This window comes from Gossypium arboreum, chromosome 3, assembly GCF_025698485.1.
Source record: "Gossypium arboreum isolate Shixiya-1 chromosome 3, ASM2569848v2, whole genome shotgun sequence".
Classification (NCBI taxonomy): Eukaryota; Viridiplantae; Streptophyta; class Magnoliopsida; order Malvales; family Malvaceae; genus Gossypium; species Gossypium arboreum.
In genome coordinates, this window is record NC_069072.1 from 119,169,409 (window position 1) to 119,192,519 (window position 23,111).

Sequence of the window (23,111 nt, forward strand, 5' to 3'; positions counted from 1 at the left end):
GCCTGAAGTGCGCAGTATCTTTATTAAAGGACATCGCATATCACTGGTGGAAGACTATATCTTTGATGGCACCGAGGGAGTGTATTACATGGAAATTCTTTCAAGCGAAATTTAAGAAAAAGTATATCAGTCAAAGATTTTTAGATCAGAAGCGAAAGGAGTTCCTGGAATTCAAACAAGGAAATAAAACAGTGTCAGAATACGAAAGAGAATTTGTAAGACTAAGTCAGTATGCAAAGGAGTTATCAGAAACGCTCCACTGCATCAGTAGGATATCCGGGTAGAGCAAGAAGCTCTAAGCGCCACAATCCAAAGTCTTCTTCTCCCATGTCAGCAAGTTTGGGAAGTGTGGGAGATCAAAAACTAAGGTGTAATAGTAGCAATAAATTCCACTTCGGAGAATGTCAGATGAGGAGTGATGCATGTTATGGGTGTGGTTCTCTTGACCACTTTCTTAGGGACTGCCCGGAACGAGTTGATAGAGAGGTTTCACCAGCCCCGAAACCAAGTGCTCCCATCTCTCGAGGTAGACCTCCACGACATCCCGAAAATCCTAGCGGCAGTCGAATTATTGCAAAGGATTCTACTACAAAATCAGAGGCTCGAGCCCTAGCGAGAACTTATGCCATACGCGCTAGAGAGGAAGCCTCAGCTCCTGATGTTATTAGGGTGCATTTTCACTTCATAATATTCATGTTATTGATCAACCCATTCGTACATTTGCATGAAATTGGTGTATAGCATGAATATGTCTGTGGAGCCTACGAAATTTATGATTAAGGTGTCGAACCCTCTAGGCAAGTCAGTGTTAGTCGATAAAGTTTGTAAGAATTATCCTTTGATGATTCAAGGTCATTGTTTTCCGGCTAACCTTATGCTTTTTCCACTCGACGAGTTTGATGTAATACTTGGCATGGATTGGTTGACTGTTTATGAGGTGATTGTAAATTGTGGTAGCAAGAATATTAAATTGAAATGCTCAGATGGTGAGATTCTCCGGGTTGATTCAAATGAGTTGAATGCACCGCCGGTTGTGATTACCTCAATGTTGGCTCAAAGGTATATGAGAAAAGGGTACGAAGCTTACCTTGCTTTTGTGATGAATACTAAAGAATTCGGGTCGAAGATTGAGTCAGTACAGATAGTTTGTGAATATCTAGACGTATTCCCAGAAGAGTTACTCGGGTTACCTCTTGTTAGAGAAGTGGAGTTTGGTATTGAGCTAGTAACAAGAGCAATGCCTATTTCTATTGCCCCATACAGGATGGCCCCGACTGAGTTGAAGGAGTTAAAATCATAGTTGCAGAAATTGACTGACAAAGGTTTCGCAAGATCGAGCTTTTCACCTTGGAGTGTTCCCGTACGATTCATGAAAAAGAAAGATGGATCGATAAGGTTATGTATATACTACCGACAACTCAACAAGGTAACTATCAATAACAAGTATTGATCACGATTTTCGTGACAGGTAAGTTTTAAATATTTATAATTACTCGTTCTTGAAACTAACTATTATCGCGGTGTAGGCAAGTGTACCTATCAAACAGTAGTATTGTTTTAGGAAGACCGGATTGTCGAACCCAAAGGAACTAAAAGTAATAGCAATGATTGTCTTTTTATTATCTAGCCTAAGAATAAGGTGGTTTTGTTTTAACTAACTAATTAACTAATCTAAGAATTCACAGAAAGTAGAATTGGGGGATTACTTTTGGAAAATGATTGAATTAAGGCAATACCTAAGGAAATATTCACCTAGACTTCACTTGTTATTCTAACTCCAAATCGGACGATTTATTCATTTAACTTGTTTTGTAGAGATCCCTAAGTTATGTTATTATCCTTATTCAAGACAAATAACGTCTAATCCCTAGACTGAATAATTGAGACTTTTTTTTAATTAACACCCTAGGGTTGCATTAACTCGATCTATGGATCCCCTTATTAGGTTTCACCCTAATCTGGCAAAATCTTGTCACCCCTTCTCTAGGCGTGCAATCAAATCCGCTTAATTATGAAAAATGTACTCTTAGATAGGGTCTATTCCTCCTCTGAATAAGAGCTTATCTTGAATCAGTATCCTGGGATATCAAAACAAGAATTAAGAACACATAATTAAGAACAAGTTAAATATTTATTATACAATTCAGAAATTAATAACAAGATTCGTCTTAGGTTTCATCCCCCTTAGGTATTTAGGGGATTTAGTTCCTAACTATAAAGGAAAACATCTCAAAAGAATAATGAGTACAAAACATAAAGAAAACCCAAAACTCCTGAAGGGAAATTGAAGGGAGATCTTAAGTCTTGATGATGAATCCGGCTTCTGAGATGGATCAATCGGCTTCCTTCGAGTAATTCCTTCCTTCCTCCCTATGTGTCCCCTTACTTTCCTCCTCTAGGGTGTATTTATAGGCTTTAGAATGCCTAGAAGCCCTCAAAATTGGCCTTTTCCGAATTGAACTCAACTTGGGCTCGGCAGTGACACGCCAGTGTGAGTCGTACTTCGAATCTGCCAAATTGACACAGTTGTGTGGTCTGCCCGTGTGAGGAGGTGTAGGCCGTGTTGAATTCGTACTTTGGCCCATTTTGCTCTGTTTTTGGCCCGTTTCTCATTCCTTTCGCACTCCTATGCTCTCCTAAGTATGAAACATGAAATTAAAGCATTAGGAGCATCGAATTCACCAATTCTAATGGAAAATCATCCATAAAATGCGTTAAGCATGGGGTAAAAATATGTATAAATTGCGGTTTATCAAATACCCCCACACTTAAGCATTTTCTTGTCCTCAAGCAAAATTCTCAACTCATAATCAAAATAAATTCTTCTCAACTTATAATTTCTATCGATAATATCTCAAAATAATCCATAGGTAATCATACATTGAGAATTCAACTAAAAGAACATCAAAGTTTCAATCATTCCAAGTTGAGCATTTTATTCTGAAAACATAGGTGTCTCCCCTCGTCTAAGTAATTACCTTGTATTCAAAATGTCACAGAGTTTTAAATCCTGACTAAAGATTCACTCAAATCACTCGAGGTGTTTAAGGACATAAATGAAGCACTCGATAGTCAATAATGAAAAGTCATTACCATAGGCTTGCACGAAAATCAAATCTCCACCACTATAATTTGAGATGATACATCAATCAAAAGGTCTTTAAAGGGTTGTAATGAAGCTTGGTTAGGGGGTGTGGTCACAAGCTAAAAGAAAAGGTTAGAATCGAGATTGACTTGAAAAATTGCCTAACTAGAAAAATAGCTAGTCATCAATTGCGTACAACAGAGCTTTTCTCAAAACATGGAATTTAACTTCTTTAGCTTAGAAGATTACTACTATTAAGATGTATACATTTTTTTAAGAGCAAGTTAAATACAAAGTAGAATAAAACTTAGCTAAGCAACTATTTCAATTCCAATCTCGACAAAAAATAGGGATCAAATTAATTTAGGGGATTTCAACAATAATGGGTTAAGGGTTAATTTAAGGGTAATACAAGAAATGGCTTGTTAGCTCAACAGGGTTCACTAAGGATTAATCGTGGAGGTAGGCTTTTCATGGCATGAGTGGGTTAATCCTAAGCGCCTTTCTCATTTTGACATATCAAATCAAATAGTATGGTCTTGACATGCATAATCAAGCAAGTTCTAGAATAAAAATTCAATACTGACGCACTCAAAGCAATAATAAAAGTGAGCATGAAAGAATTAATAGATGCTCAAAAGGCTCAAAAATATCACAAAAATTATGGCTTTTTGATGTTTAAAACTTGTGAATTCCAACTCAAAGGAATACCTAAACTTTGGGGAAAATAACCTAAAATTTTAAATTCTTAAAAATCAACTTATCATGCTTGATTCTCTAATGTCTTAAAATTTAAAAAATCAATGCATAAATGCCTATGTTTTAATTCAGGATATATCAATCAAAATCATAAATCAATCAAAATTTATCCTAAATATGATATAAGAGCTTTTCAGGAGAACAAGGCAGTTATTCAGGGATTTTTTTTATAATGACATGGATACCCCCCCCCCACACCTAAGATATACATTGCCCTCAATGTACAAAGATAGATATAAGAATATAAAAATAAGATGAGGATAGAAGTGAAACTTCCTGAGTGATGAATGAATTTCTTTGAACTGGAGTTTTGGAGAATAATCGGCGTGAGGGTGGAGGAGGATACTCCGGCAGTGGTAGAGGTTCATTAGTCCATAAGTCCTACGCCAAAAGAATATTATATCTAATGGTAGCTATGGTCGTAGGTGAGCAGGACATGGCAGTCGTGGAGAACCTTTCCCAGTGGAGTTTTTAGTTCCTATGTGATGATGAGCTTAGGAGCTCTATATAACTGTGACAGAATCAGGAACTTTTTAGAGGGTATAAATAAGAATAAGTACTCTGAATGAAATAACCGATATTGATAAATATAAAATAAAATTCTAAAATCTAATAAAAAATAAGTTTTAAGAAAAATTAAAAACATAAAATAATAAATAAATATTTTTAAACATCTTCATCGCTGGATGGTTCACGAGGTGGGACTGGCGATGAGATGTAGAGGTGCTGAAAAATCTGCTGTAGAGTAGCATCAATGTTGTCAAATCGTCGAAAACAATGCTACTCGAATCGAGTGAGGCACTCAGTGATATCAGCATATGAAGCCGCCGCATGAACTGGACGAGAGGGTGGTGGTGGCTGAGTCAGTGGGTCCTCGTATTGTGGAAGGAGATCATCAAGAATGTCCTAGTAGGCCTCCTCCTTGGTAGATTGGGTGAGACGATATTGAGGAGGGTAGATTCCTCGACGCTTTTTGATCAGCCTCATGCTAAGCATGCTCGAGATGCCTTGTAGAGACATCTGGCCAATGAGGGTTAAGGATGATTCTTGGGTTGCGGTGCTAAGGAGCCCGAAGTGTCAAGCCAACCGAGTACCATAGGGGCCAATGGAGATGACCCCCTTCCTATGCTACTCCGTCTGGTCCTAAATCGCGAGGGCGATGAAATAGGCAAGGTCGATGACGTGCCCATGTGACATACACCATAAAAAGTAGGCGTCGTGAGTGTTGACGACGCCAGTGCTCTCTCGCCTCCCAAGAAGCACTTATTTATAGTGTAAGCTCAACTTACCTCTCCATTGAATGGTCATGGGGGTTCGAAGAGTTTATACTCCTTATTCCTGTTATCATTCTCATCAAAATAAGGTTTTAGACAGATGTTGTTTACCTTAAAAGTGCTGAACTTGGGATGACTTACCTTGACTATACTGAATGGGAAAATGCTAAGTACCGTAAGAGGAATTTCTTCATTTAGTGTGGTAGTGACAATGTGAGGAACTGCGGCATCTAATAAGACTTTGTCTCCAACCTTAAGTTGATGTGGGAAGGTGTTGAGCTCGTTCTGGCGTAGTTCTAGTTTATCGCGTGTTCTTGGTTTATGCGTCTGACATTCATCTAGCTCCTCGATTTGTAGCCTTCGATCTCCATGAACAGGTCCTCTGCTACTACTTAAGAATGACTTATGTGCTTCCTTCAGACTTATTTCCTGCAAAGTAGGTTGTACCATATTGTCAGTTTTAGTAGAATGGGTTAAACGATCACCTTCAATTTCCGATGTGTTGCCAGAATTGTGAGCTTGAAGGGTGATTGTTTCGTCTCCCACACGGAGTGTGAGTTCACCTGTGCCAACATTAACAATCGTTTTACCAGTTGCTAAAAAGGGTCTTCCTAAAATCAAAGGAGTGTTGCTATCTTCCTCTATGTCTAAAACAATGAAGTCAATGCGAAATATAAATTTATCGATTTTAACTAGCACATCTTCAATAATACCCCTAGGAAATCTTATAGTTTTGTCTGCTAATTGAATGCTTATCCTAGTCTATTTAGGTTTCCCGAGACCTAATTGTTTGAACATTTGTAGGGCATGACGTTAATACTAGCACATCTAAACTACCAATTAAGCAAGAAATTGTAAAACTCCCTGTATCTTTTAGTTTGTTGGGTAGCTTATTTCGGAGAATAGCTGAGCAAACTGCGTTTAGCTCCACATGCGACACCTCATCCAACTTCCGCTTATTTGCTAAAAGCTCCTTTAAAAATTTCATTGCGTTTGGCATCTCCGATAGAGCTTCAATAAACGGTAAGTTAATATGTAATTTTTTTCAGAGTTTAAGGAATGTACCAAAATTTCATCTAAGCGGTCTTTCCTTGTCGCATTGGTTTATATTCGACATTCACTGATTTGTTTTTATTATGACCTACCTCACCTTGACCTCTGCTTACCACAGTTTCTGGCCTCGGTTCTGGCTCAGGCTCAACGAATCCTTCTTCATCTTAAACATTAATCACATTGAGCTGTTCCCTTGGATTGGGTTCAGTATTACTTGGCAAGCTACCTTGTGGTCGTTTGGAGATTAGTTTAGAATACTGGCCTATCTGAGTTTCGAGGCCCTTGGATTGACACTTGTTGATTTTTAAGTGCTGTTTCAGTGTTCTGAAAATGGGTTTCTAACACCGAGATAAACTTTGTGAGCATCTCTTCAAGGTTCGGTTTCTTTTCCTGTGGATAGGGTGGCTGTTGAAAACCCAAAAGATGTTGTGGTCTTTGATTTCCTTGACCGCCCCACGAGAAATTTGGGTGGTTCCTCCAACCTGCATTGTAAGTGTTACTATATGGATTGTTTTGAGATCGAGGATTATTACCCATGTAATTTAATTGCTCGTTATCCATGTTGTAGCCATAAGGTTAGTATTCCAAATGGCTTGTTCCACCTCCACTTGCTTCGCACTGCATTACTGAGTGAACCTATGAAGAACTAAGAAAACTATCAATTTTCTTATTCAAGAGTTCTACTTGATTAGAGAGCATGGTGACCGAATCGATGTTAAAAACACCGACTATTTTTGTTGGTTTTGTCCTTATTACTTGCCACTGATAGTTATTCAGTGACATCTCTTCTATAAACTCATAAGCATCTTCAGGTGTTTTATTATTGATGGTTCTGCCAGCAGCTGCGCCAACCATTTGTCGAGTCGAAGGATTCAGGCCATTATGGAATGTTTGAACCTGAAGCCAAAGCGGTAACCCATGGTGAGGGAACCTTCTCAAAAGGTTCTTGTATCTCTCCCATGCATCGTAGAGTGTTTGTAAGTCCATCTGCACAAACGAAGAGATATCATTACGTAATTTGGCTGTTTTAGCCGACAGAAAATATTTTAATAGAAATGTTTTAGTTATTTGCTCCCAAGTAGTAATTGACCCTCGTGGTAACGAGTTCAACCACTGTCTAGCTTTGTTTCTTAATGAAAAAGGGAATAACTGAAGTTGAATGGCATCATCAGAAACACCATTAATTTTAAATGTATCGCATAGTTCCAAAAAGTTTGCTAAGTGAGCGTTGGTATCCTCATCCTGCAAACCATCAAACTGAACAAATTGTTGTATCATTTGAATAGTGTTAGGTTTTAGTTCAAAAGTATTTATAACTACAGCAGGTCTAACTATGCTCGATTCAGTTCCTGTTAAAAAAGGTTTAGCATAATCATACATAGTGCGTGGAGCAGGATTTTGATTAACCGTAATTACAAGAGGTAGTTGATTGTCTTGGCTTTTAGCCATCTCTTCGGTTGGGGGTTGAGTATCGTCCTCTTGCTCGTTCTCTATGTATCTTAAGCTTCGCCTTATTTCTTGTTGGTTTCTGTGAACTGTGCAATCGATTTCTTCGTCAAAGAGTAGTGGTCTTAACGGGTTTCTTCTAGTTATAAACTATAAAAACCTACCAAGAGAAAGAAAAAGTAAATTAAAAAAAAATTAAATTAAATTAAAATGTAAGGAAAATAAATGGCTAAAATAATAAAAATTGAGCATTCCTAATATCTTAGTTCCCCGACAACGGCGCCAAAAACTTGATCACGATTTTCGTGACAGGTAAGTTTTAAATATTTATAATTACTTGTTCTTGAAATTAACTATTATCGCAATGTAGGCAAGTGTACCTATCGAACAGTAGTATAGTTTTAGTAAGACCGGATTGTCAAACCCAAAGAAACTAAAAGTACTAGTAATGACTGTCTTTTTATTATCTAGCCCAAGAATAAGGTGGTTTTGTTTTAACTAACTAATTATCTAATCTAAGAATTCATAGAAAGTGGAATTGGGGGATTACTTTTGGAAAACGATTGAATTAAGACAATACCTAAGGAAAAATCCACCTAGACTTCACTTGTTATTCTGACTCCGAATCAGACGATTTATTCATTTAACTTGTTCTGTAAAGATCCCTAAGTTATGTTACTATCCCTATTCAAGACTAATAACATCCCTATTCAAGACTAATAACGTCTAATCTCTAGATTGAATAATTGAGACTTTTCTCTAATTAACACCCTAGGGTTGCATTAACTCGATCTATGGATCCCCTTATTAGGTTTCACCCTAATCCGGAAAATTCTTGTCACCCTATCTCTAGGCACGCAATCAACTCCGCTTAATAATGACAAATGTACTCTTAGACATGGTCTATTCCTCCTCTGAATAAGAGCTTATCTTGAATCAGTATCCTGGGATATCAAAACAAGAATTAAGAACACATAATTAAGAACAAGTTAAATATTTATCATACAATTCAGAAATTAATAACAAGATTCGTCTTAGGTTTCATCCCCCTTAGGTACTTAGGTGATTTAGTTCATAACTAAAAAGGAAAACATCTCAAAAGAATAATGAGTACAAAACATAAAGAAAACCCAAAACTCCTGAAGGGAAATTGAAGGGAGATCTTCAGTCTTGATGATGAATCTGGCTTCTGAGATGGATCAATCGGCTTCCTTCAAGTAATTCCTTCCTTCCTCCCTGTGTGTCCCCTTACTTTCCTCCTTTAGGGTGTATTTATAGGCTTTAGAATGCCTAGAAGCCCTCAAAATTGGCCTTTTTCAAATTGGACTCAACTTGGGCTCGGCAAGGACACACCTGTATGACATGCTCGTGTGAGTCGTGCTTCGAATCTGCCAAATTGACACGGTCGTGTGGACTGCTCGGGTGAGGAGGTCCAGGCCATGTTGAATTTGTACTTTGGCCCATTTTTCTCTGTTTTTGGCCCATTTCTCATTCCTTTCGCTCTCCTATGCTCTCCTAAGTATAAAACATGAAATTAAAGCATTAGGAGCATATAATTCACCAATTCTAATGAAAAATCATCCATAAAATGCATTAGCATGGGGTAAAAATATGTCTAAATTATGGTTTATCAAGTATCCTTTGCCAATGATCGACGACTTGTTTAATCAATTGAGGGGAGCCACCGTGCTTTCAAAGATTGAACTGGGATTCGGCTACTACCAGTTACGAGTTAAAGAGTCAAACGTTCCTAAGACTATCTTCAAGACGAGGTATGTCATTACGAGTTCCTTGTCATGCCTTTTGGTCTAACAAGCGCCCCAGCTAGGTTTATGGAATTAATGAATCGTGTTTTTCGACCATACTTGGACAAGTTTGTTGTGGTATTCATCGACGATATTTTGATTTATTCCCATAATGAGTTCGAGCATGCCGAACATTTGAGGACTGCTTTACAGGCTTTACGAGACAAGCAATTATATGTTAAGTTTAGCAAAAGTGAATTTTGGCTTCGAGAGGTCAGATTCCTAGGTCATATTGTGTCGGGTGATGGCATCCGAGTTGATCCAAATAAGATTTCTGTTATTGTCAAGTAGAAGTCGCCAAGGAATGTAACTGAGATTAGAAGCTTCTTGGGTTTAGCCGGTTACTACCGACGCTTTGTAATAGGATTTTCTATGAGTGCAACTCCCTTGACGAGGTTCTTGCAAAAAGATGTTATGTTTGAATGGTTGAAAAATGTCAACAGAGTTTTGAGAAGTTAAAGACATCACTGACCGAAGCTCCAATTTTAGTGCAACCCGAGCCGGGAAAAGAATTCGTGGTCTATAGTGATATGTCCTTGAATTGACTAGGTTACGTACTTATGCAAGAGGGCAAGGTGATAGCCTATGCTTCAAGACAATTAAAGCCACACGAGAAAAATTATCCAACACATGACTTGGAGCTAGCTGTCATTTTATTTGCCTTAAAGATTTGGAGACACCATTTGTATGGTGAAACTTGCCGTTCATTCACCGATCACAAAAGTTTAAAGTACTTGATGACTTAAAAGGAATTGAATCTGAGACAATAGAGATGGTTAGAATTGATTAAAAATTATGAGCTAATAATTGATTATCACCCGGGAAAGGCGAACGTAGTCGCCGATGCCTTGAGTAGGAAGTCCTTATTTGCATTGAGGGCTATGAACACACGATTGGTGTTGTCTGATGATGGTTCGATTTTGGTAGAATGATAGTGACTTGCAAGCCAAGAGAGCACAATGTGAGACAGGCATTGAATTAGATTTTCAAATTGGTTCCAATGGTTGCTTGATGTTTCGAGATAGGGTCTGTGTACCCAAAGATAAGCAACTTATTCAAAAAATTTTGCAAGAGGCACATGATAGTTGTTTGTCTATTTTTCCAGGAAGTACCAAGATGTACAATGACTTAAAGACAACGTACTAGTGGAATGGCATGAAAAGAGATATCTCTAAATTTGTATCGAAATACTTGATATGTCAAAAGGTCAAGGCTAAACAGCAAGTACCTTCGGGCTTGTTACAACCTGTGGTGGTCCCCAAATGAAAGTGGTGTAATGCCCTAAAAATCCCAAAATCCTGAACTTTTTTTGTTTTCGGTTTTGATAAAACTTGTGTTTTTGTTCCTAGCCATGTGATAATTATAGTAGGTCTTAATTAAGGTTTGAGGTCGAACCTAGGGGAAAATGAAATTATAATTTAATTATTAAAATGACCTTGTTGGCAAGTAGTTGGGCTTTGAAATAAAGTTATGGGAAATAGTATCAAAAAGCCTTGTAGACGAGTGGCTAAGTGACGCCACTTAGAATGTAGGGAGGTGTCGTTAATAGCTAGCAAGGAGGTCCAAGGTTCAAATCCTAGCTTAGTTTTTTTAGAAGTTAAATTTTGGCCTTCTAGAAGGATGGAAGTGGCGTGAAAGTGGACTCCAAGGAAAGTGTTCACGAGAGAAAATTAAGGAAAGGATCAGGGGGTTATTAAGGAGAAAAATGAGGAGATGAGAAGGGAGAACTGATAGAGCCGAATGGGTAATTGGGCATGGGAAAATTTGACTATAAGGCTTATAAATAGGTTCCGAATGCTAGGGTATGAAGCTAATTCCGAATTTCCTTCACCCTGTTATCAGAAACTCTTTTCTCTAAAAGCCGAAAACCCTCTGCTTTCTTTTCTTTTTCTTCTTCGTTGTGTCGAATTCTATTCTTTCTCTACCTCATTGCTGACTTTTCTTTCTTTTTCCTTGGAGCCGAACAACTCTCTTTTACCATACAAATCGCACAGGCAGAAACCTTTTTGGCCGAATACTCTTGGTGCCACCAGTACCCTTTCTAATCAGTCAAGCCTAGTGTAAGTGCTTTGTTCTCATAATCAGGTTTTGCTAAGTATTGAGTATACAGTCCCTCACTTCTTCTAATCAGTTTTGGGTAGGAATAGGTAACGAATCTCAATCCTTGGATCTCTACCGATTTGTTCCTCTGGTGAGAGACTTTGGTAAGTGCTCTTGATCTTGGTTGGCCGAATGTTCATAGTAAGGTAAGGGGACTTGTGTTGGATACGAGTCATCTATTATACCGGTTTAATAGTTAAGATTAATGCAAATCTAAGGAGTACGTGATCAAGGAGAAGCTATTTGGGATTTGTGTTCAAGGTAAGGTTAAGGTGAGATTCTGGCTTTTGGGAAAGTATTCGATAAGTATGTAAGATTAATCTTCGAGTGATATCGATTGTAGGTTTTGGCTAAGGAGATCACATCACGCTTGCTTACCAGGTGTGTACATACACTGCACACACAAGTAGATCGGCAAAAGCCGAAAAGTCAAAAGTTTGGCTGCGGTAGTCTTGCGAGTGCGCGAACACTCGTGAGGAGGAAACTGATAGGTTTTTTGAGGCCAATGGGCGATTCCATGGACTTGGGCTGTGATATGACCAACCGGGCTAGAATAGGCTTAATAGGCCCGATGGGCTGTTGGGCCCATATAGGCAAAATTTGATAACTGATGCTATATGATAGAAAATTTGTGTGTGAGCATGAAAATAAGGTGATTTGGGCCTAACGGGCCATATAAAGGTGATTTGGGCCTAATTGGCCATATGAATATGAATTGGGCCTAATGGGTCATATGAATGTGAATTGGGCCTAATGGGTCATATGAATTAGATGGGCCAAGTGGGCTATATGCATGTATGTAAGGGTTTTTGCCCTAGTATATGACAACTACATAAGACTTAATTAATATATTGCGACCGTGGACAAGTCAAAGGATTAAGGTGTGGCAACGGGTATATACATGTCTAGGATTGGATTTAGGGAGAGCTTGGTACTTAAGCGGTCTTAATGACCCACCTCCTCTTCTCTGGAATCCTACCTGGTGTATAGTATTCGTTCATCTTAGCTCGCGGGACTTGTTAATGGGTCAAGGTAAGTGAAAACCATAATTAAGGGAAAATTACCAAAATGCCCCTAAGGGCAAAAATGACCAAAATACCCCTAGATGTTGAATGTAAGTCTTATGGATGTGACATGCATACATATGATGTTCTGCTTAGGTTACATATGGGGTGGGAACTATGGAACGGAGGAAGTATATGAGGATCGCATGGTTGCCTGACAATCGTGGATCCACCGACGGCTTTTAAAGCCCAATATGTAAATGAAGGTAGTTCCGCAATCGGGCTACCATTGGTTTATGGGCTGGGTGGGTCGATATTTATATCCCCACATTATGTGATGGGGGACGGAGCTGGTGTGTAACGGATGGATTATTGGGATGGGATTGTATTGCATGTTTGTTGTATGATGATTTTTCCAATACTTGTTTTTCGACGAGGGTTGTACACACTAAGTTTGCGAAAACTCACCCCCTCTTTTTTAGGTGATGCTCAGTAGAAGGTTCAATGTTCGGAGGGACTCTGGGTGGCCAGCTAGCAAGATAATTTGGACTTGTTTTTTTTTTGAAAAAAAAAAGCATATAAGTTTCTATTTTATTAAGTACTATTCAATCAGATTGTAATAGGGCTTCCATTTTATTATTATCTAGGTTATTATTTCTATGTGATGTAACTATAAGAAGTTGAACATGGTTTCTTAAACTATAGTATGTCTTCTCTACGTTTCCGCAACTAAATTTTTAAGCGACTTGTTTTCATCAAATCTCATGTTTCAAACAAGTGATTGAAAGGAGTTTTTTTAAAATAAGATTTTTCTTTTATTTTAAGAAGGGTTTTCAATGAAAACACAGTTTTCGCTAAAACACTTCAATGTGACACTCCGAATTTAGCCATAACAACTAGGCCAGGTTTGGGGTGTTACAAGTGGGACAGGATTACTACGGATTTAGTGACAGGGTTGCCTTTGACACCAAAAAAGAAAGACACTGTTTGGGTTGTGGTTGATAGGCTGACAAAGTCGACTCACTTTATTTTAGTACGAACGAACTACTCACTTGATAAATTGGTTGACTTGTACATTTTCAAGATTGTGAGATTACACGGGGTACTATTGTCGATCATCACAGATAGGGACCTGAGATTCACTTCGAGATTTTGGAAGAAACTATAAGAAGCTTTGGGTATAAGGTTGAGCTTTAGCACGGCTTTCCACCCGGAGACTGATGGTCAGTCTGAGTGGACAATTCAAATTCTTGAGAACATGTTACAGTGTTGCGTTCTTGAGTTTCAGGGTAGCTAGGGAAAATACTCACCCTTGGTGGAGTTCGCCTACAAAAATAGTTACCAGACGAGTTTGAAAATGGCACCTTATGAGACATTGTATGGCCGGAAGTGCCGAACTCTATTTTATTGGATAGAACTTAAAGAACACCAGATTCACGGAGTTGACTTAATCAAGGAAACTGAAGAAAAGGTTAAGGTGATACGTGATTGCTTGAAAGCGGCATCGGATAGGCAAAAATTGTATGCTAATTTGAAAAGAAAAGAGATTGAATTTCAAGTTGGAGATAAAGTATTCTTGAAAGTGTCTCCATGGAAAAAGGTTTTGAGATTTGGCCAGAAAGGCAAATTGAGTCTGCGGTTTATTCGACCATATGAGAATACCGAGAGAGTCGGACCATTAGCCTACCAATTAGCCTTACCAACCAAACTGGAAAAGATTCATGACATATTCCATGTATCCATGCTGCGAAGATATAAGTCAGACCCCTCCCATGTGATTTCACCGGTAAAAGTTGATATTAGATCGGACATGACTTATGGTGAAGAGCCGATTAGGATTTTGGCTCGAGAAGTTAAACAGTTGAGGAACAAGAATATTGCCTTGGTAAAAGCATTGTTGCATAAGCATGGAGTTGAAGAGGCTACACGGGAACCTAAGGAGGCCATGAGAAGCCAATATCCGAACTTATTTTCTAGTAAGACTTTCGAGGACGAAAGCCCCTAAGAGGGGAGAACTGTAACATCCCAAATTAGAGCCTATTCAGAATAGTGGTTTGGGGACCTCAAAATGTGACGTAAAAATATTTGTTTTATGATTATTTTGAGGTCTAGGACATGAAAGCATGGATGTGTAAAAGTTTCATGAAGAAATCCTAGGTGTAAGGTGTTCAATTGAGAATTAGGATCAAATCGAATAAATTACAAAACTTGTGTTCTAGAAAAAATTTGTACGAAATTGCTTTGGATTATTAACTAGGAGGTCTTAAGTAGAAATTTTTTCAAATTCTAAGTTTTTGGACAAAAATGGGCATGGATGGAAAATTTTGAAAGTTTAGAAAGGAAGTGCATTTTGGCCATTTAGTAATAAATGAAATAAAAAGGGAAAATCAAAGCAAAATTCACTTATCTTCCTCCTTGTGGCTGCCAAAATTTGCAAGGGTTTCATAAGCTAGGGTTTTGACATTTTCAAGCTTGATAGTAAGTGACTCCTAGCCCCGTTTTTAACGTTCTTTACATTTTTGAGATCCTCGTAACATGCTCTATCCATTTCTACCCATATTTCAAGCTAGGGTTCATGTTAGAAATTTGACCCATGCATGAGATGATTATTCTTTGATGATTTATGGAGGATTATGAAAGTTTGATGTTAGATAAATATCTTTTACTAGATGATTTTTCATGAAAACACTAAAAAGGGGCTTATTTGTAAAAGGTACAAAATGTGTGGTAGAAATGTGAAATAGAAAGTGGGCTGATATAAGCTTAGAATAGATTCGGCTAGGCTTGGGTAACCAAGAAAATACATGCATTTCATTTTACGAGCATTGGGACCAAATTGTAAAAATGTGAAAGGTTAAGGGTAAAGTGGTCATTTTGTCCAAGAGTGAAATTTTAGGGCTGAATTTGAAAAATGAGATAGAATAATAATTTATTTTGTATATATAGACCCTGAGAGACCAATTCCAGAGGTTTACCGTGGAAAACAAAAGGTTTCAGAATAACTAAAATTCAAATCCGAAACATCTTCCAAGTAAGTTCATGTAACTCAAAGTAATACTTTCAAAATACTTAAATGTATATTCTTGAATGTGATATAAATTTGATACTCAATGTATAATAATTCATGAAACATGACTATATTGATTTAAAAAGGATTTAAATATCCCGGTTGAATGAAAAGGGTATTCGATGGAATTCCTAAAAATGAATTTACAGTAAAAAGGATCTAGCCCAGATGGGTGTTCCTTATGTGACCTGGCCTCCCGAAGAATATGTGTTTTAAATGGATTTAGCCCGGACAGGTAATCTGAATTAGGATCTGAATTTAGCCTGGACTGGTAATTCAGATCCAAGCCCATTAGAGTATTTGTCGTTGCAGGGGATTTAGCCTAGACTGGTAATCCCGACATTACTCTATGAGTTTATACTACTGGAGATTTAGCCTGTACTGGTAATCTCGTTGTAAAAGAATGAGTTTTGTGGGAGTGCACTCATTGAAAAGGTCACTAATATGAATTGATGATAACTAATTTAGTACGCCATAGGTGTACTAAAGAATATCCATCGAGATTCCGAGAAATTCAACGGGATTAGTATGAAAAGTGGAATTGAGATTTCTATTATGATGAGCTCATAGACTATTTGTTTATTAATATATATTACTATGTGTCTAATCTTGATGATTGGGTGCATGTGATAGGGAAAATATTCTATACTTGATGGATTGCCAATTTAATGTGGTTGTATGTTAAAGTAATCGGTAAGTTTACTTTCTTGTTATATAGACTTATAAAGCACGTCAATGCTTACCCCATTTAATTTTTCCCTATTTTATAGAGCTCATGGACTCATGGAGCTTAGAAGACAGTGGGAGCCTTGATCACACTATTAACAAGTCTCATTTTGGTATAAAGAAACATTCATTTTGATATAATGGATTGTTAATCATTTTGTTATATGTGTCATTTGGTCAGCCAAAGAAATGGCTTATGAAGATATGCTAACTCATTTTGTATTTGGCCATGAGATGTGGCTCATATTGATATTGGTGGTAACCCTATTAAATATACATGTTTAGGTTAAAATGTTTTTTTTTTATGTGATTGTATAGCCTCGCATGAATAGATGTGTAAAATAAGGCCCAATAACTTGGGAATGGTTATGCCATAAAATGGTATGTGGTTATATCATGGCCTAAGTATAAAATGTGGAATATGCTAATGATAAACCCAATACAAGAAGTGTAACTTGAACAAGTGTAATAAGGTTTACATGTATGAATCATGTCAAGGATGTTTAAGTGTAATTATATACCATGTTAAGTGTCCATGAAATATATGAGTGTGTATGGACGTAAAAGGGTGACCAATAGCTTGGAAAATAGCCTTTAAATGGTCCACAAGGGCAGACACACGGGTATGTGTCTAGACCGTGTGTGACACACGGTCTGCCCCACGGGCGTGTTGAATGGTCGTGTGTCCCCTACACCCTAATTTTTCAAGTCAGTATGCTCAGTAATAAACACACGGGCATGTGTCTTGGTCGTGTGAGGGACACAGCCTACCCACATGGGCGTGTACTCTGGCCGTGTGAAGTCTACACCTTTTTATGAAAAATTCACTTAATCTTAATTGACCACACGATCTGGCCACACGGCCGTGTGACACTAAATTGATGCTAACGTCATAGTCAGAGAGTTGCACGGTTGGAGGACACCGGCGTGTAGAGAGCACACGGGCGTGTCCCCTGTCTCACACGGGCGTGTGGCTCTGTATTAGGAAAATTTCCTAAACTTTTCTAAAAGTTCCCGATTTAGTCCTAATCCTTTTCAAATGCCTGTTTTGGGCCCTGTAAGCCTATATTAGGGATAATCTGTGTAAGTATGAATAAAGTTGTTTTAAAGAAAAAATTTTATAGCCCAAGTTTTTACATGAATGAATATGTATGTGTTCGTTAATGCCTCGTATCCTATCCTGGCCTCGGGTAAGGGTAAAGGGTGTTACATTTACGTCTATACAATGCCTCATAAGGCGCAATCTTCAAGCTCGACTATAACTATTGTTGTAAGCAAATTCAACCAAAGGTAAGTCCCTTTCCCAACTACCTTAGAATTCAAGAACACAACATATGAGCATATCTTCAAGTGTCTGAATTACTCTCTCGGATTGTCCATCAATCTACGGATGAAAAACGGTACTAAAGTTTAGCTTTGTACCCAAAGCTTCTTGTAATTTCTTCCAAAACTGAGAAGTGAACCTTGGATCTCTATCTAAAATAATCGACAATGGTATGCTGTGAAGTCTCACAATTTCAGTAATGTACAACTCGGTTAACTTATCAAGAGAGAAATCGGTTCGTACCGGTATAAAATGAGCCGATTTAGTCAACCCATCAACTATGACCCAGACGGCATCTTTTTTCTTTGGAGACAAAGGCAATCCTGTCACAAAGTCCAATGTAATACGGTCCCATTTCCATTCGGGAATCATGATAGGTTGAAGTAACCCTGAAGGCACTTGATGTTCGGCCTTTTCTTGTTGGCAAATCAAACATTTTGACACAAACTCAGAGATATCCTTTTTCATACCATTCCACCAATACAATTTCTTCAAATCACCATACATATTTGTACTACCCGGGTGGACTGATAAACAACCTCTATGCGTCTCATGTAAAATATTCCGAATCAACTCGGCATCGTTCGAAACACAGATCCTACAACAAAATCTCAAGCAATCATCAGAATCAATCTAAAAATCCATTTCACTGCTAGACTCGCATTCAACTATTTTAGCCTGTAACTTTTTATCGACTTTTTGGCCATTACAAATCTATTGAAGAAAGATTGGTCTAACTCTCAACTCTACTAGGATTGAGCCATCTTCAGAAAAAGCTAGCCACATACCCATATCCCTCAAGGCAAACAATGATTTTCTACTCAGAGCGTCAGCGACTACATTCACCTTACCCGAATGGTAATCAATCATAAGCTCGTAATCTTTGAGTAATTCGAGCCATCTACGTTGCCTTAGGTTCAAATCCTTTTGAGTCATCAAGTATTTTAAACCTTTATGATCGGTGAACTCCCGGCACTTCTCACCATACAGACAGTGTCTCCAAATCTTTAATGCAAAAACAATGGCAGCCAATTCCAAGTCATGTGTCGAGTAGTTCTTCTCGTGAGGCTTTAATTGCCTTGAAGGGTAGGCTACCACCTTACCCTCTTGCATGAGTACACATCCCAAACCATGCAAGGATGCATCACTATAAATCACAAATTCTTTACCCGACTCGAGTTGTACCAAAACTGGTGCTTCAGTCAGTAGCGCCTTTAGTTTCTCAAAACATTGCTGACACTTTTTTGACCACTCAAACTTAACATATTTTTTAAGCAACCTAGTCATCGGAGTGGCAATCATAGAAAATCCTTTAATAAAACGTCTGTAGTAGCTAGCCAAGCCTAAAAAGCTTCTAACTTCTGTCACATTCCTCGTCAGTTTCCATTCAACGATGGCCGCAATCTTACTCGGGTCAACTCTAATGCCATCACCTAAAACAATATATCCCAAAAATCCAACTTCTTTAAGCCAAAATTCACTTTTGCTGAACTTAGCATACAATTGCTTATCTCTCAAAGTTTGCAAAACTATCATCAATTGTTCAGCATGCTTGGATTCATCATGAGAGTAAATCAGTATGTCATCAATAAACACTACAACAAATTTATCCAAGTATCATCGAAAAATTCGAGTCATCAAGTCCATGAATGCTGCAGGAGCATTCGTTAGCCCAAATGGCATAACAAAAATTCATAGTGACCATACATTGTTCGAAAAATAGTTTTGGGCACATCTGATTCCTTCACTCACAGTTGGTAATAGTCGGACCTCAAGTCTATCTTTGAAAATACCGTTGCTCCCTTCAGTTGGTCAAATAGATCATCAATCCTCGGCAACGGGTTTTTTTCTTGATTGTCACCTTGTTGAGTTGACGATAATCGATGTATAGTCTCATAGAATCATCCTTCTTTTTCACAAATAGTACTGGTGCACCCCAAGGGGAGGAACTAGGCCTCGCAAAACCCTTATCCGTCAATTCTTGTAACTGAGACCTTAACTCTCTTAAATCCATCGGAGCCATCTGATACTGAGCAATCGAAATAGATGTTGTTCCTGGAACTAGGTCAATGCTAAATTCAACTTCTCTAATACGAGGTAATCCTGGTAACTCCTCTGGAAACACATCTGGATACTCGCATACTACTGGCACTGGTTCAACTTTCAATTTAGATTCTTTAGTATTCAACACATAAGCCAAGTAGGCTTCACATCCCTTTCTCAATAATTTTTTAGCCGACATAAAGGAAATTACAACGGATGGTACATATGACTCATCTGGTTCAACCCGAAGAGCTTCGCCATTTTCACATCTCAATTCAATGACCTTCTATCTACAATTTACTATAGCCTCATGTAGTGTCAACCAATCCATACCCAAAATAACATCGAACTCATCAAATGGCAATAACATTAAACCGGCCGAAAAACAATGGTCTCTAATCATTAAAGGGCATTTCTTGCATACCTTGTCAACTAGTACATATTTTCCTAACAGATTCGACACCTTAATCATGTATTCCATAAATTCTACAAGCAATTCTTTACTAGACACCAATTTCATGCAGACATACGAATGGGTTGACCCCGGGTCAATTAAGGCAACAACAGGAATATCATAAAGAGAAAATGTACCCGTAATGACATCAAGAGCTGAGGCTTCCTCTCTAGCACGTATAGCATAAGTTCTTGCTGGGGCTCGACCTTTTGATTTGGTAGTAGTATCCTTTGCAGCACTATGACCTCCACTGGCACTTACAGGGTATCTTAGAGGTCTACCTCGAGAGATAGGAGCATTCAGTTTCGGGTTTGACTCAACCTCTTTGTTATCTTGTTCCGGGAAATCCTTAAGGAAGTGGTCAAGAAAACCACACCTATAACATGCCCCCTCCTCATCCGACACTTTCTAAAATGAAACTTGTTACAACTGTTACACCACGGCTTTTGGTTTCCCACGCTTTCCACACTAGTTGCCATGGGAGATGAAGACCGCGGATTAGGGCACTTAGAGGTTCTTGTCTTACCCAAATATCCCACTGATGAATTGGAGCATTCCTGTTGGCTTCTCGATTTCTTTGTGGGAGATGTATATGTCTTGCCCATAAATCTCTTATTCGAAACTTGATCTTTCCTCTCTGCTTGTTTCTTTTCATTACTTAGCTCTTCAGCTTTCTTGGCTCTGTTGGCCAATACTGCAAACTCTCTTATCTCAAGTATCACAATAAATAGTTTAACGTTCTCCCTGCTTAAGTTCTAGAAATTCTTTTCTATTCAGATCCAGGAATCTTTGACTAATATACTTCTTCTTAAATTAGCTTGAAAGAATTCCCATGTAATATTCTCTCTCAGTGCCACTAAGGATATAGTCTTCCACCAGTGGTATGTAGTGTCCTTCAGGAGAGATACCGCGCATTTCAAACATTCCTTAGGAGTACATGATAGTTCATCAAGAACTTGCACAGTGTTTTCAAGCCAGAACTCAGCTCGTTCCGGGTCATCGTCAATTGTGGTTCTAAATTCTTCGGCCCCATATTTCCTTAGTTTATCTACTGGAGCTTTACCAATTCTTGCTGGTGCCACACCAATTCCTCAAGTACTCGCCAAACCATTCATCCATTATTTCGAAAAAGGTTGCCTTTGCCTCTTCCTGACCCCTAGACATGGGCTTCCTACTAGTACCAAACATGGCTTGCTGTACAGAAGCTGGAGCATGGCTCTCGACTTCCTCAAACTCATCTTGGGCTTGGTTGGAAGACATTTACTATATACAAATACATTTAAAATAGTTAGGAGATATCACACTATCATACCTTGTACAATGGCATGTATAGCTAGACTCGATACATGCTACGTTAGTTCTAAAATTAGCTAAATTGTAGCTCTGATATCACTAAATATAACACCCCTTACCCGTATCTGAGGCCGGAATAGGGTACGAAACATTACCGGACATACATACAATTGTTCAAGCAAAATTGGGCTATCATATTTCTTTCAAATCAAAAGTCATTCAAACATATGCGGGACGTCCGTTGTATGGACCTACGAGGTCCAAAACATACATCATAAATAGTTCAGGACCTAATCGGAAACTTTAGAGAAACTTAAGAAATTTTCTTAAATACAGAGTCACATACCCGTGTGAAATGGGGACATGCCCGTGTCCATAGGCCGTGTAACTCTCTAACTATGATGTCAGCACCAAAATAAGGTCACACGACCATGTCACACGCCAGTGTGGCCAAGCTGTGTGGCCAAATAAAATTAAATGATTTTTTTATAAAAATGGTACAGACTTCACACGATCAGAGCACACGCCCATGTGGTTAGGCCATGTCTCTCACACGGCTAAGACACACGCCCGTGTCGTAGCCCGTGTGTTTACTACTGGCATTCTGACTTATAAATTTTAAGTGCAGGGGACACACGGCAAGATCACACGCCCATGTGTCTACCCGTGTGGACAATTTCAAGGCTATTTTCCAAGCCTTTTTGCCACACTTTAAGGACTCACTTATTTGTACATGTTCTCAGTATACAACAATTCACACTTGAACTACTCCAATATCCAAATCCATGATTAAATTATGTCCGTAACGCCTCCATGTACTATCTCATTTTTTACATGCATTTCTTAATCTTTTCGTACCAATTTATAACCTCTAGGTTTTTATATCATTCTTTCCAACTTTACACATTTATAACATTGTTGTGGCGATACTCATTGATCATGGGCCATTCACCAAATAAACATGTCATACGTTACGTCCATCATTCCCCAACAACCACATCAACATGAACACATTGCATGCATACATGGTTAATAAGGGTTACAACCCAATAGTAAAATATGAGCCATATTTCATAGCCATATACAAAATAATTCATCAACCATCATAAATCATTACACTTGGCTAATTTAAATGACACATATAACCAAAAGATAAGTTACCCTATACATGCCATTATATCAAAATGAATAGTTCTTTTATACCCAAAATGAGAATGTTAATAATGTGATCAAACTCCCACCGTCCTCCAACCTTTACGAGTCCAAGAGCTCTATAAGACAGGGAAAAGTAAAAAAGGGGGTAAGTATTACATGTTTAGTAAGTTAGTATAACGGAAAGTAAACTTATCGGTCATTTTAACACATAATCACAATAAGCCATGTTATCCATCAATTATAAAAATTTTCCCTAAACACATACACTCAATGAACAAGTTAGTCACATAAATTTTCAAGATCTATAGATGAGCTCATCACATCATATACATATTCAAATTCGTATTTCTCATGTCATGTACAAATATTTTATCCAGTGAATCCTCAAATCCCCGATGGATATTTCATCACTTAATACACTCCATGTGTACTATTTTATTAACCATCAATTCATATCCAATAGTACCCTATCCGGTACACTCTTGAGCCATATCTCTTATAGCAGAATTTCCAGTCCAGGCTA

The 23,111-nt window shown here is 38.2% G+C and overlaps 1 protein-coding gene across 1 annotated transcript; it reads left to right on the top strand.

Moving 5' to 3' along the window:
• Window positions 1-231: 231 nt before the first annotated feature.
• LOC108475883 (uncharacterized) lies at window positions 232-741 on the top strand. The gene has a single exon (XM_017777858.1). The coding sequence runs from the start codon at window positions 232-234 to the stop codon at window positions 739-741; it is 510 nt and encodes a 169-aa protein (XP_017633347.1).
• The last annotated feature ends 22,370 nt before the right edge of the window (window positions 742-23,111 follow it).